Source organism: Seriola lalandi, unplaced genomic scaffold (genome assembly GCF_002814215.2).
Source record: "Seriola lalandi dorsalis isolate HSWRI2012SDOR001 ecotype SW California unplaced genomic scaffold, Sedor1 jcf7180002054584, whole genome shotgun sequence".
Lineage (NCBI taxonomy): Eukaryota > Metazoa > Chordata > Actinopteri > Carangiformes > Carangidae > Seriola > Seriola lalandi.
This window is the reverse complement of record NW_019525137.1, coordinates 94,165-113,979: the sequence shown is the minus strand read 5'-3', so window position 1 is coordinate 113,979 and position 19,815 is coordinate 94,165. Positions and strand designations below refer to the sequence as shown.

The following is a 19,815-nucleotide window of genomic DNA, read 5'->3' as shown; positions in this document are numbered from 1 at the left end:
TGTGTGTGTGTGTGTGTGTGTGTGTGTGTGTGGATTCCCACCGCCGCCACAGGAAATCTCCCTGAGTTCGGCCACCATTGTTCCTGCGATGGGTGGTCTACTCTTTGAAGAGGAAAATCCCTGCTCTGTCCAAATCTCTGGCATGTACAGGGGGATTACTTCCCATTGTGTCTGCATGTGTATGTATGTGTTCTTATATGTGTGTTTGCGTGCATGCTGAAACAAAAAAAAAAAGCTTGAAATTTCCTGCCTGCCAAGACAAAGTTAATTCCTAAGTGTGTGTGCATAGATACCAAAAACTAGTAGCCAAAACGTCCTGCCAAATAACTTAATACCAAACTGTGTGTGTGTGTGTGTGTGTTTGCTGAAAATAGGGGCCAAATATTTGCTGCCAACTCAAAATGATTAAATTAATACGCGTGTGTCAGTATGAGTGAATGCATGTGTGCAGGAAGCAACAGCCAGAACTTTATACTAACATGAAATTAAAGGAAAAAAGTCCATCACAACTCAGGTCTTATGTTTTTTGTAGCATTTGAGCTTTTTATGTATGAGAAGATAACAGTCACATATTGGTTAAATAACAGTATCAGACCACACAGCTGTGTGTACGGTCACATCATGGAATCATGGGGGATACGCAGAGTTTACTCTCATGTCTGTGACCTAAGTATAGCACTAGAGCTGGCGAGCGAGGCTATTATCTTAGCATAAAGAGTGAAAGCAGGGGAAACAGCTAGCCATGCTCTGTCAAAAATTAAAACACACCTACAAATTCCCTTTAAACTCACTGATTAACACATTGTGTGTTCAAATTAAATTAGATGTTTGTAAGTTTTCCCTGCTGCTGGCTTCATGGCATGTCATGCTTCAAGCATCATTGTCCTCTGAGCAGCGCAGTTGCTGTCAGAAAGTGAGGAGACGGGCCGGGGCGAGCTGGTTAACATGCTAACTATAGTAAAAGAAAAGAGGTGATAGAGACAAGAGCTAACATTGGTGTTTGTTTCCACCTCTGGTTGGTGTGTAAAGGAATGAAGCTTGGTGATGAACTCACAATGTTTCTTCCAGACTGGTAAGTAAACAGCTGCTAATGCTAATGCTAGCTGTGAAGCAATTGAAAAAACATAGAAACTGCTGCTTTAAACAAGCTCTTCACTCCTGCTTCAAGTCTTTATGCTAAACTATGCTCCAGGCTCTAGATCGATACTACCTCCATATCACACAAATATGAGAGTGATAAAGTATCAGTGGGGAACTGTCAGGTCCTTCTAGCATTAAATGTTATATTTAATCTCTAATTTTAGCCTAATTTTCTCTCAGAAATGAAAGGGTTACTGTCCTAAAACCATGAAAACAGAGTTATCCGATCAGACTTTTTTCTTTTGTCGTTCCCTCTAGACAGAGAAAAGGTTATTTGTCTCAGTCATTGGTTAGGGCTTCATAACCAGGACAGAAGGACTGAAGCCCCCACAGCTGCGTGTGTTTGTTTAGAAAGTGGCAAGTGAAATAATATAATAATCAGATTTTAACTTATAGTTGGTGGGACCAAAAATCATTGCCCTATTCCTTCCTGAGGGCTCACGACCAGAATTACAGCACGGTGCAAATCATCATCAGCCTTCCCAATAGGGATGCGCTTGCTGTCTTCACTCGACCCTCCCGGAACTAAAAACTAAACAGAACTTTGTGGGAACACTGACAATTAGTAGTCAGCAAACTAATGAAAACAAACATACCCAAAGTCCCCCAGCTATTTCCATTTTGGAAGAAGTTATGGTTGGTCAGTGTTGAGTTTAAGGCCCAGCTCTTACAATCTTACATCTCCTCTCTCAGGCTTCTCTCTGGATCTCTAGTCACAACACGTCGGTAAGCCAATCAGAAGAGAGGAGGCTCTGTGCCCCAGGGCTTGGGGCATGGCTGAGGGTGGTGACTGCTTTGTTGTGACATCACAAAGTTCCAGAAATGTAGACTGAGCGCTTTGATACTTTCACAATTAATATAGAACCTAAACCTGCTTTATAATCAAGCAACACATGGACATCTACCTTTAGACTGTATGGACCTCTAAATGTAAGTCTTGCCAATAAAGCTAATGAAGCTTATTTACAAAAATGTCCAACTACTCCTTTGACTTTTCCTTTTTGACAAATAAATGCTTAGTCATTTTTGTGTCTGTGGGACAAACTCTTTGTTGTTTCTTAAGTCTGTGAGGAATCCTGTGGATTTGTTTGTGGACCTAGACTGACAGTGTGTGTGTGGACTGTATGCCTTATTATGTGAGGACTCATCTGTGATGTATTATAAACAGATCAGCAGTGCCTCTGCAGGCTTTGCTCACAAGAGGGTAGAGTGGAAAGTTTGTTCCACTGTACATCACATAAAGTACTACAAAGACTTGTTCATTGTTTTTGTTTGTTTGCTTGTTTATTAAAAGACATGATACTCTTCATGTGAACAGCTGAGATCTGGGAATGGTGACAGACCTAAAGCCTCAGGTGAGACATTTATTTGGACGACAGAATGATGGAGAGAGATGAAATTGTTACCACACTGTTCACTGTTAATATACAAACTTCCTGGTTCAGTTTCAACCTGCTCTCCTTCACAGAGGCTGGGTGCAGTTTCACTATAAAATGAAAGATATAACCAACATCTCAGGCTCATTCAAAATAAAGTGTTTAAAATAATCTGGTTTATAATCTTGTTTACCACCTGTCTGATCTACTGACTGCTGAACATGAATATGTTCTGCGACCCAGGTCTCAGAAGTTACTGCGGTGAGAACAACGTTAACTAAGTAAGAGATATGATGGTCAAAAATACAAAAAAGAAAGTCATAAACCAGAATTATTCTGACACTGTCTGTGTATATATATAGGTGTTTCTAAGCACATATGCCTGTGTTTGTGCGTATCCACAGAGCTTATGTCTTTAGAACACAGTGCAGCTTCAGCCAGCCTTTATCTGTGTGTGCATAAACAGAAATGCAATAATTCAAAGGGAAGCTTCAAAAGCAACGGCACTGATGTTCAAAGACAGACAAGCTAAAGACTCAGCCCGGATCAGTCCTAATTCCTTTACAGCATGTGTGTGTGTGTGTGCATGTGTGTGTGTGTGTGAGTGTGTTAGACAAAGAGGGAGGACTAGATGTGAGGGAGGAAAAGTAATGTCACATGAAGGAGAGAGAAAGAGGAAGAAGAGAGGTGAGTAAGGGATAGACATGCAACAAGGTGGAGATGGATGATAGAGGAAGAGAAGCAGTGAGACTTCTGCCTTCCCACCTCAGCTTAAACTTAATACTCACTCATTTCATTTAACTCACCACCCACACACTGCTCCATCTCATCACACACACACACACACACACACACACACACACACACACACAATCATACAGTCAGACACAAAACAAAGACAACCAGCAATTATGAGCCAGCGTACACAAACACCACCTACTGAGCCATGCATCCAAAACACACATGTTATCTGCGTACAGCAGCACCTCCTTACACTTCACAATGTCCGCTCTGAGCATAATGCATTACACACACAAGACACACACACACACACACACACACACACACACTGACAAAGACAGATCAGCGCATCATCAAGCAGCATCGTAGGTGGTCTCTCTCTTCTCTTTCTCTCTCCTACACGCCATCTCTGTCTCTTTCATCCTGTCTGCTCCACTTCCACATTCAGTGTGACGACGTTGCCTCCAGGATAATGTGGCTGAAGATTAAGCTGCAACTTTCACAACCAGCGACGTGGGCTTCTGATGGATGCTGATGAATTCAATGAGTGGCCACCTGCCATCTGTCCCATGTCTGTTTTTAAACATGGATTTCTCATGACGCCAAATTTAACCGGCGCTAAACTACAACCCCTGTGCAGTGCATTACCTCCATGTTCCCGTCAAAGCCACTTTATCATCGCATGGTGATGCATCTGCAAGGGGAGACCACTCTGAGACCAGATCCAACTTGATGTGTTCAGGGGTATCACTGTTGGCCTATGAAGGTGAGGTCATTCATATGTCTCCTCTCACAAATGAAGACTCACCATAGACTCATTTTAGATGTCAGCCATGACAACGATAAAACTTTAAGACACAAGACATAATAATGAAGGGAATCATTTAGCTTGGGTTTGGACTACACATATGACAGAGCCTATGTGGAAAATGGAAGTGAGGAGTTTGAAATATGCCCGTTGAACAGGTGGGGAGGGGCTATTGGTTGCATTATGGGAAATGGAGCATCACTCATATTTGGCACTAAAAGTCAGGATTTCTCTGCCTCTGCTGCTGCTACAGGTTTGATCATTCTTTTTATCTAATTCAATTTCATTCAATAAACTCTGTTTGTTCCCAGGTGGCAATTTTAAGGGCACATAGAGTAGACGTTAAAAACACACAAATGCACAACAAAGAACACACAACCAGCACAAGACTGTACACATGAAGCAAAAAAAAAAACAAAACAAAAACAAAACATCTGTGCAAAGACAAAAAAATCAACAATGGTGCAAAACAAAACCTGTAATATTATAAAGAGACAGTACCAATAACAACATGGGAGATGACATCACGAGTGCAAATAAATAACTGCATATTTTTTTTAAAATTCAGCCTGAGCCAAATGAACTGGAAAAAAAAAACATGCTGAATGTTCTCTAATGGTTTCTGGTGTCGGGCTATGGCAGCAGTGGAGACCAGTGTGAAGTGAATGTTTTACTGGAGCTGACAACAACTACGCTCATAGCTCTGTGAGTGTCATTAAAACCTATGCGAGTAAAAAGCTAGTCGTGTCCTAGTCATGTCCTTCTTCACACCACCAGTTCAACAAGATTTAAACACAAGACATTTTCAACTGCTCCATCCACGGTTTGTTTTACACATGTCAGGAATATTATTATTTTGTTTGTTTCCAGAGAGATACTATTGGTTTATATACAAATAACTCTGCTGATGTGAACATTATTGTTGCTGCTCTAGAAACTAATTTTATTTATTCTATGATTTGTAAATTTTAAGAACCAATATAAGTATCAATAAAGAACCTGATAAGCTGTATTGTATTGATGAGATAAGATAAATATAACATTACATAGCTTCACTTGATAGAACTTGTGTCACTGCTGCAACTTCAACATGAGCCTACAGAAACTCACACACAGCATGTGAAGATTTGACTCTTCAGCTGGAGACTGGACACATGGGTCATGGTGTCAATTTGGTGACTGTGAGGTTAGAGATCAAGGTGATACTGATAATATTTCATCAAATAAAATATACGTCACATCTTACAACGTCTCCATAGCAACTTTTACAGCCTCCCGCATCTTCCTGTCGCCGACAAAAAAAAAAAAAGTCTACAGCTATATGTTTTATGTATTTCAAATTGGGTTACTTTTTTATTTTTTTAATCCTTCACGATTGAGAGAAAGACTCCAATAGGCCTGCATAGTTCTGTGTTTTATTCAAAAGTAGGCATACACATGCCAGTGTTTTTTTCTCCTATTCATAAGAGTTTGGTGTTTTCCTTTGTTATAACAGGTAAAACAGCAATACAATGTCAATAGTTATTTTGTAGTTTTATAATTTCATAAATGCAATAAACTATAGTTATTTTATTTATAGTATAAGTATATAAAAAACTTTAAAGCTGTGTTATCTTCATTTTAAGGGTCAAATTGTTTTTTTAGTCTTCAGATGATTTTTATATGTGGCAGAGGGGCCAAAAATGACTCTTTTAAAAGTAAAGGTTGCAGACCCCTGTGCTAACGTTAGCTATGTAGAAAAGCAGAATTTACAAGTTGCTTGTTTAACTCTCTGACAGTTTGTTGGGGGGGGGAGAGATCATATTCACTGATGCTAACCCAGGAAACAAATCAGAGACAAAGAGAGGGAGAAAGGTGATAATATTAGAAATACTTCGATCATTTTTTAATGTGTATCCACAGAGGATTCACTCCCTTCCAAATGTCTTCTAAACTGAAAAAAGATGAACTTGTTTGAAAAAAACGGAATGTTTCTAAGACCATTTTCACATCCCATTGCATCTTTTTCTCTCCTTCACACACACTCACACACACAAACACACACACACACACACACACACACATGCAAGGAACGCACTCTTTCAAGTATGCAAATAGAAGACACAAAAGTAGTGAGGGACAGATGGGAAACGGTTTGCTTAAATTTACAGTCACTTGAAATTCCGTTGAGTTTCCCAATGTTAAAAAACATAAAGGAGTGTCAAACCTCCTCGTTATGCTCTCCTCCAGCTCCAGTCACTGCTGGGTAAACATAAGAGAACAGGGTGAAAGGGAAAAAAAGAAGAGCATAAGATTGAGGAAAAGATGAGGTTCGAGGAAGGAAGGACATACAAGAAGAAAAGAGAGGGAAGAAAGAGGAAGGTGGCAAGAGAAGGAATGAGGGAATAGGGAAGGAGGAAGGAAGAAAGTCAGTAAGGAAATGAAGGAGGACTGAAAAAGACATCAGTCATGAAAGTTTAATGCCCTCACAGTTACCAAGCTAAAGGGAGCAAGCTGAGAGGAGAGGAGGATGTCCAAGGGGTGGGGGTTGGAGGGGTACAACACCTGAGAGAGGATGGAGGGGCAAAAATCACCCAAACCACACCCCCACATCCATATAATCACACACACATAGCTGCAGAGGCAGGTGAATTGTTAGACACACTCTCTCTCTCCTGGGCCAAGAAAAAACACACACTCGCATTTAAAGTGCCTACATGGCAATCGCATCATGGTCGTCACTTATCTATTATTCAGCAGTAAAGAGGAACAGAGAGAAGCAGGCACTAAATAAAGAGATGTAGCAGAGATGCTAAAGGCTGTGTGTCTCAGTTAGAGAGAGAGAGGCCTGTGGTTCTGTTTCTATTAGAGCGAGTCTGAGAAAAAGACTGAACACCACGATGAAAGTTGAGGTTACTCTTGTTTCAACAATCTGTCCCGTCCTCAGGGAGTTTCACCGTTATGTGATCACACGCATTTTTAAAGCTGCACTAACTAATATTTTCTACATTAACAGTGGATCAAATTGGCCCGCAGAGAATCACTCATCTCTGCAGGGTTTTAGCCTGTTTTAGCTCTGAGTCAAACATTTTTATCAAGAGTTGGTAGAGACAAAAACACAGCTAAAAGAGAAGGAATATACAATAATGTTGTTCCATAACTGCTGAATGCTGGCTAACACTTCGGCTGCTTTTAGCTTGTTGTGATGTTTTTTGCCCCATGTGGGGCTACATTTTTTCCCCAGATTTGAACAATTCTGAGAATTTACAGTATGAAATTAAAATTCTATTTATGTTTCTGAATTACCTCTGACTCTGACATCTTTGGCATTTCTGTGCTGACATGTTACTCATTGACAAACAGATAAACAGACCCTAACACACTGTGACAAGCTAAAATCACCCAATAACATTCTAGCCCACAGGTGGTGTTTTCATTTAAAGGTCCCATAAAGTATAAAGGTAGATGTCCGTGTGTTGTTTGATTATAAAGCAGGTCTAGGTTCTATATTAATACTGTGAGAGTATTAAAGCGCTCAGTTCACAGAGAAATGCACAGTCTGTATTCAGACACTGAGCCTTAAAACCAGCCGTCAGGACTTCTGGAACTTTGTGATGTCACAACAAAGCAGTCACCACCTTCAACACCCAAAGCCCCGCCCATCTGGACCCACCATCCAACCATTTGGTTTCTCTAGGTGTTTGACCTGAAATCTGTTATATTTTAATTGGATCACTCAGAACACGGTGAGCTAATCAGAAGAGAGGCTCAGCGCCTCCTCTCTTCTGATTGGTTCACCTGTTACTAGCGCTCCAGAGAGAAGCCTGAGAGAGGAGATGTAAAAATTCACTGAGATGGTTTTCGGTTCTTAAAACCACAAATTCATCTTCTTATGGATCAACACTTCAAATAAAACACAGGAGAAGAAAAGAAAAAAGAAAGAAGAAATTATTTTGCTTTGGGAAGAAAATAATGGATTCATTTATTTTTCATAAATTTCAAGAGAGAAAAATATCCCTTTAACATCCCTTTAAGATTTCATACATTCTGTGGATGAAACTTAACTCAGGGAAAAATAGAAAAAACGCTGTATGTGGCCATTTGCTTGTTAGTTTTTCTGTAGTTTGCAACAGTGAATCTCTGGTGTGTGTGTGTGTGTGTGTGTGTGTGTGTGTGCATGTGTGTGTGTGTGATGACAGTACTCACTGAGCAGAAGTCAGACAGAAGTAAAGAGCAAGAGAACAAAGCCTTTAAGAATTAAAACAGCTCCTCTCTTGACCCAGAGTCAACTCTGAAGCTCAATGAGATCCATATTTAAACACAACACTCACTGGAGTGTATGCCCACTCTGCTCCGCCAGCTCACGCTATCACACAGCATGAATAAAGACGCCACTCAAGTCAACAGTGAGGGCAGCACACACAAACAAACAGGCAAATGCTCAGGGAAGCGTTACCTCAGCTTATGAAATCCATATGCGTGCTCGCAGGCATGAGTGTGTGCTGAAGGCCTGATCAAAGAGGCCATTATTGGAGACAATTGGACTGAAGTGCTGGTGCTTACAAGCTCTAGGTCCGCCTCTTGCCTAACCTTTCCCCCCCTTCCTTCCTCTCTCTCTCCTCTCACCTGTCCTGCACAATCAGCCTCCACCCACAACAATCAAGAACTCTGCAGCTTCTGCTGTCGTCCTTTAGTTTCAGGCTGCACAATGAGCTCATCAGAAAATGAGCATTTCACCTTAAACACAGACAAACACTCATACAGGAGCTCACAGTAAATTAAAGGTCTATTAAAGATCATGATGTATAAACCAGCCAAGATGTTAGTTTATGATAATTTCTTTATATTCTCTCTTAAGTTGTGTTTGCAAGTTTTATTTCTTCAACTACAAATGATTATAGATTACATTTTTGCCTTGGACTCAAATATTGTACATTTAATAATTTTAGGATATTATTTCTCTTACTTCTCCATTTATTTCCATTCAATCATTCAGCTAACAAAAACTGTCTTTAGATCATGTAATCATCGACATCAAGTGTCTCCTCATTGATTTTCCTCCTATAAGTTAATGAATTAAAAATGGTGAACACCTGGTATAACTCATGATTGTGTTTAGCGTTAAGCCCATAGTTCATATACTCATACATTAATGACACCATCACAACACTGAGGCCCTGTTCATACCTGGCATTAACATCCGTCTCAGGTGATCTGATCACAAGCTGTGTGAACACACCTAAGATGCATTGAGGACGTGTTTGAGACCTCATTCAGAGATGTCTGGACCACATATGGCCACATTCTTTTAGCAGTGTGAACCTGAATGCGTTGTTACGACTGTGGCCATATTGTTTGTTTTTGTTGTACATGTTTTTTCTCTGTGATCTGAATGGTGGCGTGACGTGTGCATGAGTGAGTGTATGTATATAGGTGTGCCAGGACAGGCCGGTGATTGGTGTGCAGCATTGGCAGTTGCAGCTGATTAGCGGTTGCAGCTGATAGGTTCCTGTCAGATGCCTTCCAAATTTGAACCAAGATGACGAGCTGCAAGGGGAGAGAACCAAGTCTTCCTCCTGTCCCAACCGGACACACCATTGTCTACATCCATGTACCTTTTGTCGTGTCTAGAGCCTTGTTGCATTTTGAGAGTTGGTAGGAGTGGACTGCCATTTTCTTTTGACACCTTTTCTCCTGTTTTGTTAGTTAGGAAAGTTAGTTGGTGTAATGGTAGGTGTAATTGTTTTGTTATATTTTAGCAGCTTATGTTGGTGTTTTGTTTCTAGATAGATTTCTTTCATTTGCAATTTTGGCCTTTGTCCACCCTGAAGCTGAAATCCACTCTCCTCCTCTTGAAAAGCACTTTGTAAATAAATACAAGTTACCATCCACTAGTAATTTGTTACTGTGTCTACGTGGGATTTGGGGTAGATAGGGTATTCATGTTGGTGTCTTGGCCTCCCCTGGACCACATTGCAGGACGAATATAGAGCGAGGAAATGAGATCTGATCACAAGTGGTCACTCGAGACACATTTTAAACACAGGAGTGAACTGACGTACTTAGAGCTGACAGCTTGTGATCAGATCACTTAAGACGCATGTTAATGCAGGTCTGAACAGGACCATAGAAGTCAAATTCCCAATAGCTCCCGGTTTATTTACCTTCCGGTGTGTTGTATCTTAAAAAGCTGTTGGTCCTGTATTGATCCTGTATCTACTGTATAATTGAGTTGGTCTTGTTATCACTCACATTGGCTGCTGCAGATCACATCATGAAGCTGAAACTTTCTTTCCTAGGTGAAACTTAATTACAAAGACCGCAGAAAATATTCTACTTACAATGATGCTGAACCAGACTGCCATTTTCACTTGATCAAATTTCTATTGATCAATCAATTGATTCTCAAACTGTATCAGCAATACAGGAAGCAAAAACTTGAGCCAGTGCAGCTCAGTTAAACTGTAGTTGTCTTAAAAGTGACAAAACTCAAACTTAACTTCATGAAGTGTGGAGGGACCAAAATCCATACTTTCCTAATACAGTGACTGACAGCCGGACCTGCAGTGATTGCCATGACAACAGAGGGCAGAAGTTTGGCGTCAGTCTCCAGGGTGGCTGAGCTGTGAGTTTACCCAGGTAAGGCAGCTTTCCTCTGGACCCTCTCCCCCCTCTCTCACTGTCATCTCCTCGCCTTCCTCTCTCCCTGCATAAATTTTATTCCTGCCTCTTCAGTCCTCGCCTCTCTTCCTCTCCTCTCCCCCTCTCCTGCAGCGTTCACCAGCCCTGACAAAGCCTTGAGCGGCAGCCAGCGGCCCCCGAGAGCTGACTGACTTCCTGCTAAAAATAAGAGCTGAAAGGAGAATCGCACAGAGCTGCCACCGAGTGAGAGCGAGCGAGAGAGAGAGAGAGAGAGAGAGAGAGAAGACTGTAACAGGAGAGATCTTTGGAGAATGTGGAGAAAAATCTGAACTGAGAGAGAGAGGATGGACAACAACAAGGAGGGAGAACGACAAAGAGGGAAAGAAAAGAGATAAAAAAGAGAAACAAACCAAACAAGATAAACAAAACAAAAGAAGAAGAAGATAAAAGAACAGAAAGTTTGGGAGCAGATGGTGTTACCTGACCGAAGCTCAGTTTGTACTGAGACTCTGAAGAAATGAATACGCTAAACCTGATCTCTGTAAATTTGCTCTGCACACAAACAGCAGGAGTTACATTCATCTACAGAATGAGATGTGTGAATGTGTGTGTGTGTGTGTGTGTGTGTGTGTGTGTGTGTGTGTGTGTGTGTGTGTGTGTGTGTGTGTGCGTGCTGGAGACAGGGAGCAGGAGGGAATGAAAGAGAGAGAAAGAATAGGAATAGCCAGATTATAAATATTTATAGGAGCAGACCGGAGGAAGAGGAGAGATGGCAGAGTTGCAGGAGGAGAGAATAACGGCAGAGGAGAGACTGACTTCAGAGGCAGCATCAGGCGCATTTGGCTCGGTTTATCTTTTCTTTCTCGTCTCTCCCGTTGCCTCTCTCGCCGCTGGAGTGCGGGCTAGCGGATTTCCAGCCTGCGCTCCCTGCAGCTCATATGTGTAGGTGTGTGTGTGTGTGTGTGTTTGTGTGGAGGGAAAGGACAACAAGTTCCCCCCTTATCTCACCGCTCTCCACTCCCCTCCCTCAGAGAAAGAGATGAACACACAAAGGCACGTGCACCGGCTAACAGGCATCTGCCGTTGCCGGGGAGGTTTGTGCCGGTGTTGATGATGACGCTGGCAACAATGACGATAATGGCGATGATAACAGAGCCGCTTAAACAGCTGCAGATTCACTGACTCCACAGCTTTTTGCTGTCGCTCTGCTTCGAGCGAGGTCACTTCATTCCAGTTTATTACAGATATCACGCAGTGGTGATAAGACCTACAGTCACAGGGTGGAGATAAGATGCTTCCAGTGGGGGCTGGTGAAGCAAACAGTCAACGAAGAGAAGGTTTTACACTTTTCCTTGACTCGAGGTCATGGATATCGCCCCTATTTTTCTCCTATCAACCTGACTGTCTGAGGCAACCCCACCCCCACCCCACTCTGAATCTGATTCTGTTGAAGGTTTCTTCTTTCTTCTGTTGGGTTTTGTCACAGCTCTGGCCTGTTTCTCTTCGTCTTCCCTGTTTTCCTTGCGTCTCCTCCTCCCTGTTTGTCTGTGTGTGTTTGTGTCATGGGTTTACATCTCCTGGCTCCTGGCATCTTTACCAAGCGGCGACCTCCAAGGCTGAAAAATGAAGTCAACACTGAAGAACCAAAAACTGCAGTTCCTCTAATGGCCACAGGAGTCTGGCTCCAGTGAGTCAATCCCCATAGACACCCATGTTAAAATGTTTAAAGCCTGGTACAAAAACAGTTTTGGTCTCTATAGCTAATTCCTCCATCATGACAAACATTTATATAACTCACTTGTTTACATTTTATTAAGGCTTGAAGTAAGTATAATTGAGGGCGTGGCCTCTTTGAGTGACAGGTGGTTGAGTGTATGCTTGCCACAAACTAGCATGTGCTGAAGTCTCAGCTCGACACGTTCCCATCCTCTTTGGCCATTTTTGGATTAAGTGGGAGTTAGGGCTTCAAAACCACTCTTCAAAAAACCTGTGGGTGACGTCACAGAGGGTACGTCCATCTTTATTTACAGTTTATGGCATCTATACACCTGACTGCGATCAACAGTGTTGTGCATGAAAGTGCTAAATGAGCACCATTCATTGTATGTGCTCATTTTTTGTTGAATGATGAACTGAATGTATGTGTTTGCACCTAATGAACGTGAAGGTGAAGGTGAAAGTGAACGGTGCTCACACACAAGATGCTGTAACCAACTACCAAAAATAAAATAACAGAAGAAGAAGAACTGTTTTGGTTTTACGGCACCCAGCATGTGTCCAATGTGGTGTCTAGTGCTGGTGATACAAACAGCTCAGCTTCTGGTGCTAAAGTTAGTTCATATGAACATTTGAAGACTTTAATGAACAAATCAGCTCAGATTCCAACGGAAAAAATCTGAATTAAAAGACACATCACTAACGAATCGAGCTGAAGCATCCGACCATCTTTAGAAATATCTGAGTGAATAATGATCACAAGAAATCATTAAGAAAGAGTCACAGCAGACTCACAGCAGAGACACATAAAACATACTGTTTTTCTTATATTTTTACAGTTATCTCTGTCTATAGTAGTCAACAGTAATTCATTAGTTTGAGAAGTGGCAGAGATTTGAGGCTTGGATGGATGGTAGGAGGAGGTTCTACTGAAAAAGAATTTTTAAACAAACAGAAGAAATGAAAGTGAACTATTTCATTTGAACTGAACTTTGAACAAGCTCTTGTGAAGTGTGAACTTGCACAACACTGGTAATCAACTCATCTCTGATGGGTCATTCCACGATCCACTCTTCCCCAGACCATTCAACCTCGTGCTCCAGACTGACCAAGTCTCACCTGTCCCAGACAAGCACTGCTGCTCATGCTGCATCCACAACTCATCTGGCACACTGCACTCCAAGACCTTTGTCTTCAGCTGGTTGTCACCTCACCTCTTCCCTGAACAACCAGCCTGCCTCCCCCTTCTTCAATCCTTCAACCGCCTTCTACAACTTTTCTTAATAACTCCCTCGTCATCACTGTACCTGAGTCTTGTGTCTGCATATGGTTCCAAAAGTAATTGTCACAGGTTTCTCTGTGATATTTACGTGCTTTGAGATCATGTCTGTTAGGATTTAGAGGAGTGTAAAACAAACCTCATGTCAAGAACCATACTGCACTAATCGTATGTAGGCAATCTTTACATTACTGCCATTTGTATCTCGAAGCAAAGTTCCTGTTTTTGTTTTCTACTTTACAGACAGCCGTCAGGATTCATTCATTTCAATTGGCTATGGAAATCAACCTGCGGAGACGCCATCACAATGAACGTTCACTCAGCATCATTTGTTTGTCAAGGTTATCATTGTGTGCAAGAGCAGTTCTCAGTGGAAAACTCTCCTTTGTGATGTTCAAGGAACTCCTCAAAGATTTGCGAATCAGCAGCCACAAAGTGCTGCATTCATGACTTCTGTTGTCAGAAAACTGAATAGGACAGAATATCCTGTCACTTTGTATATTTTAAAGAATGCTACTCAGAAGTGAACTAAAATTTCAGATGTTCTCAGAGGATTCTTGAACTCACCACAAAGGAAGAAAGGACCTAGATCTGTGCAGGGAGGGAGGAAATCAATTAAAAAATATATGGCATGCTTTGTAAAGTGGTCAGCAGAAAAGTGAAGGAGATTTTTAAATTGGAGCTCTAACATTGGGACGGTCCTTTAGGTGATAATGAAAACAGCTAAATGTGAGCTTATTGTAGCCCTTAGATCCTGAAAACTTCAAACAACCCTTTTCTTAAAAATGTTCACTTTTGCACCAAGAGCAGATAAATCCAGCCTGTATTCATAGATCATCACAACAGACCCACAACTTTCAGAGATGCTGACCTAGCCAGTCGTTAAACTTCTTGACCTCGGAGGGCAGTCCCAGCTCGGTGAAGTCTCCAGCGTGGATGAACACGTCCCCATATGGCATCTGTATGGTGTCTGTGCGGGAGTGGGTGTCTGAGATGCATACGAAGCGGGTGTAGCCCGGTGGCTTGGGTGTGTCGTGGGGCATCGGGTCCACCCTGAGAAGAGTAAAACAAGAGAGAGAAAGAAAGTTGAGGGACAGAGGAAAGAAAAGGGGTCACTCCAGCTCTTGGTGCACTTAAAAAATTGCTGGAGAAAGACACACAGTGCTGCATGCAAAGTCTCTGTGGCAGGAGGCTGACAATGAAAAAAGTTTGAATTAGTATCGAGCAAAAAAATCATCCCCACAGACTGAGATAGTGGAGAAAACAAGAGACGTAGTGCGAAGCGAGAGTGAGAAGCCACAACAAAAGCGCAGTGCTGAAAGAGAAAGAAAGAGAAATGTGCAGAGATAGAAAAAGAATAAAGTGCAGATATAGAAGAAGAGCAGAATCCTGTGGGACTTCCAGCAAGTGTGCAGATGCACAGGGTCTCCAGGGGGAAGAGAGGAGATGGTGAATAACCGTGGCCCAGTTTAGCAAGCTCTCCTCCAGGTACGATAACACCCAGCCCTGTCTCCTCCTCCTCTTCCTCCTCCACAAGAGAGAGAAAGAGATGAGAGGAAGAGGGAAAGCAGACAGACATGCATATAGGACAGTCTGCAAAAAGTATGAGTCACAAAAGTAATCAAATAAGAAGAGCGTTCATGAAAAATTTTGTCTGTGGACTGTAAGGGAACGTAAAGTGACACTTTATGGAGCCCTACAGAGAAATTCTCTTTCTGAACATCAGTACAACTGTTTAAAAGATTGTTCTATAAAATACACTTAAATAAAATTCAAGCTAAACTTTTACTTCAGTTTTGAGGGTCCGATAGTGTGAGTTAAAGATCCTATAAGATCCTATAAAGGTCCTATAACTTAATTAAAATCCAGTATATAAATCCTGACTGAGGCTCAAACAATAGTTATATTATTCGCATTGGTGAATTCAGTAGAATCCACAGTCTCTGCTCTGTTTCTCTATCAAGAGAAATACTATTCACTTGTTTACAAATTAATTCCAGTAACTTTTACTCAGCTGTTTTTCACTTGGTATTCAGCTACTGTCACTGAAACCAACACAGGTTTTTCACATTAAAAGCCTACTGATGACTCAAAGGGTCAATAGAACCATGTGACTCCTTACAGTGAACAGGACTCCTAGATATTAGAGTTACAATGTTAACTTTCATGGCGAAACACTGAAATTCTCCATGGCGCCACGGACATGGCGTTCAAAAAAAACTCAAAAGCTTAACGCTTTACCATCGTGAAGGTTTTTAAATTGCACTGAACAATTTTCATCTCTCGCCTCACGGCTGCATCACATGATCTAGATATTCGGCCTCTCATCTGTTTTTCATGCATGATGCGTCTCCCAGCAGAAATAGACCTGCTGATGTCATAGTGACATCATAGCACAAACACGACAGAAAACTGACACCTTCCACTATAGTTGTCTATGTCCAGGCTGAATCTGAATCACAGACATGATAGTATAAATATATTTCTTAACAATTCAGCAGCTGCATGTGGAAACGGTGATATTTTACCAACGTCTTTTGTCAAAAATAAATCAGAACTGGGGCGTTGTGTGGCGTAGTGGTCTAAGACGCCCCATGTGTAGAGGCTACAGTCCTCGCTGCAGTTGGCCCCGGTTCGAGTCCCGCATCGGACGGCCTTTACTGCATGTCATTCCCCCTCTCTCTGCCTCCCCATTTCCTGTCTCTCTCCACTATCCTGTCCAATAAAGGCACAAAAGCCAAAAAAATATACTTTAATAAAAAAATAAAAAAATCAGAACTGAATTTCTAATGAGGACAAACCCAACATTTCAGTAACCTGCAAACTCTATGTACAGAGATAGAGCTGCAGCAGCAGATATGCAGCCAGTGTAAACACACATGCGTGCTTCTCCTCAGCAGGTCAGTGATGTCAGCCGCCACGCTCACGCAACACAGACAGTGTGCTCCCGTTACAATATGCCTCTGGCTCTGACTGTCGGCAGTGTGGAGTGATAAAAAGTCAAAGAGTGACAGGAACCTGAAACAGGAGCATGAGAAAACACGTGACGAGACTAAATACACACAAGGAGGAGGAGGTAACACAGGTGCAACTCATTAGAGCAGAGAAATTAATTTCATGACACAGTGTAGATATCAGGCTGAATGTCTAGGCCTAACGATGAGTCAATACATTAATCATTAATCTTAGGCACATTTTATTGTGACATGATAATTGTCTGGTCAAAACCCTCTTTAGGGACATGTTTACATGAAGAGACATCCAGCACCTCAAAGGGCACACTACCTTTCTTTTAATGTGAAATATACGGGAAGTTTCATCACGAGTAGTTTGACACTGATGGTAGAAAGCAGAAGTTATATGACTTCATAACTGAGAACAGGATTTCTGTGTTGTGTGACTATTGTACTGATGAAGTTAGTGCTCTGGAAATGTACATTATGCAAAACTATTTAAGTACATTAAAACATCTTCCTATTAAATTAGGATAAAATAAACATAAAACTTGCAGCCTCTAACATCAGCCTCAGTCTCAACTGAATATCCATGGATTCACAACAGCTTTGTTTTTCTCTTGTTGATTACCCATCCTGAGAGTTCATAGGTCATGTTATTGAGAGGTCTGTGAGGGATTCATTTAATGATAATGAGATGAAATCCTTATTTTCTTTGTTTGATTTGTTGTCAGGTCACTTTGTGATTCAGGAGATTTGGAGCAAAATGTTTCTCATGTATTTATGTAAAATGGTCTGTTGATATCTGGTCTAAACAAAAATGATGAACCTGCTGCGTCATAAAGCAACACTTCAGTGTAGAACCTTATGTGCAGTACAGACAGGCAGGGGAGGACAGTAACCTAGTACATTTACTTGTGTACTGTACTTCAATGTATCTTTCAGTATCTGTTCTTCACTTGAGTTTGTTTTTTTTGGAAACTTTTACTCCACTACACTTAAAGACAAATATTGTACTTTTGACTTCACTACAGTTCTATGGACTACTTTGAAGCAGAGTTTTTAGTCAGTGAATGAGTTTTCTTTTATTTTGAAAAATGTGATAGACCATACACTGAGTTTATCTCAGGAGAAAAAACAATCACAGCCAACTCCTCCACTGTCAGTCATGTTTAAACCTGTCAGTGTCCTAATGATGCGACGTCAGATAAAGATGAGGCAGAAGATTCTTCCCCAGAGACCATGGTCTGATCTGAAGTCTGTGTTTGAAGGTTTGGAAAATAAAGAAAGATTAATTTAGTTTAAATGTTTGCTGAGTTTACCACAACCAGACTTCATCACTGACTAAAAGAAAGAAATAAGAAAAAAAAACAACGGCTCATTTTGTTTATTCACTTGTTTTTATGACCATGTCTTCAGTCTTTGTATTATATTCTACATGCTTTTTATTCAACAGGTTCTACAGTCAGTCAGTCAGTCAGTCAATCAGTCACTCAGCAGGTTGTTTCAGAGTAATTAGGTTCTGTAAATGTGAAACAATTCAACAATGTGTTGACATAAAAATACTTTTCTTTGAATAATTTTTAAAATCAAGTCAAAATGTGACTGAACAACTTTCACTTGTATCAGAGTAATATCTGACCAAGAGGATCTATACTGTGACTCCAGTCATCGAGCTGTTGACCTTGTTCACCTCTGCAGACCGGCAGGTTTAATGAGCCTTATAGTGGATTTTATTTGTGAAGTTTGAGACAGAAGGAAGAATATTTCGTTAGGACTGAACTGTAAAATATCCCGTTGGTTCGACCATTGCAACTATACTTTCGTGTCTTATGGACCCATAAGGGATGGAAAAAAAGAAAAAAAAATTTAAACTGGGTTTTTGGAGGGACTCAACACCAACTGACAACAGTGGTTATATTTTAATGTTTTACCCCCTTACTTGCTGTCTTTCTGAGAGTTAAGTAAGAACATTGACATATAGATTTACATAAACTGTTTCTCCCTGCTTCCGGTCTTTATGTTAAACTAGGCTAACCATATCCTGTCACCAGCTCTGTATTTAATGACATGAGAATGATATTTATTTTCTCAGTGTATTTTACATTGAAAACGGTCACCTCTGGTTTGAATCTCAGTAACAATGAAAAATGAATCGGCGGTATAAACAGAGGAAGTACAGGAGAATGATCAAAGGAAACTAAAATGTGACATAACTGTAAATGACAGCAGTATGCTCCTTTAACTAGCCACCCTGCTGCCTGTATGTGTACTCACATGTGGACGTGTGGCGGCTGGAAGCGTCCCTGGTTGATGTTGTAGAAGGTAAAGGCCTGAGTGGGGTTGGTGCTGTACTCGTCGACCTCCACCGTCGTCCTGCTGCCCCGCTGGGCGTGTGACTGAGCCTGCGACTGCTGCCGCCTTGCTGCCATAATCTCTGACAGGGTAAAGGCCATGGCACAGGGACCAGAGCAGAGCAGGTGGAGGAGAGCAAGGTGTCGAGGTGGGAAGTTCAGCTTACTGTTGTTCTTGCTTTATGACAGCGAGTGGACGGTGATGGCCTGAGGAGGTGCTGCTGCGAGGCGTTGTGACGGACTCAAAACGTCACAGAGCTCATAGTCTCAGAGAGCTGAGGTGAGGACATCACCTCCTCCTTCCTCTTCTTCTTCTTTACAGCTCCTCTGCACCTGAGAGACAACACAGCAGACATGACGTGGCTGTGATAAAGATGGAAATGAGTGGTCGATGAATCAGTTTTAATTAATTTTAGAAGGTAAATAATGATTCTCAAACGTGAGGATTTGCTGCTTTTTTTGATGATTCATATGATTGTAAATGGGACATTTTCCAGTTTTTGACTGTTAATCAGACAAAGTGAGACATTTCAACGTGTCTCCTTGATCTCTGGGGAATTTGGCATGCATTTCCTGTCAGATTATAGGCTAAACAACTATCCCAATGAATGAAATATAATTGAGATTAAAAGAATACTCCACTGATTTAGCATTTCAACATTGTTGGACTCACACTGGATAGTTTATAATTAAGGATCATAATCAATGCAGCAGAACCAGAGATGTTACCTTTTTAATTCCATGCATTTTTTTTTATGTCCTTGTAAAAAACTTGCAGCTACATTACCCATAATGCAACAACATTTCTGAAAGCTCAGTCAGAGAT

The 19,815-nt window shown here is 41.3% G+C and overlaps 1 protein-coding gene across 1 annotated transcript in view; it reads right to left on the bottom strand.

The window, feature by feature from the left end:
• mpped1 (metallophosphoesterase domain containing 1) overlaps positions 1–19,297 on the bottom strand; it is an 82,781-nt gene extending 63,484 nt beyond the window's left edge. The window contains exons 1-2 of the mRNA XM_023418770.2: positions 18,913–19,297; positions 14,553–14,734 (exon numbers count right to left, since the gene is read on the bottom strand). Coding sequence (XP_023274538.1) covers positions 14,553–14,734; positions 18,913–19,091 — 361 coding nt within the window. The 5' untranslated portion in view covers positions 19,092–19,297. The remainder of the gene's footprint in view (positions 1–14,552; positions 14,735–18,912) is intronic.
• Between the last annotated feature and the right edge of the window lie 518 nt (positions 19,298–19,815).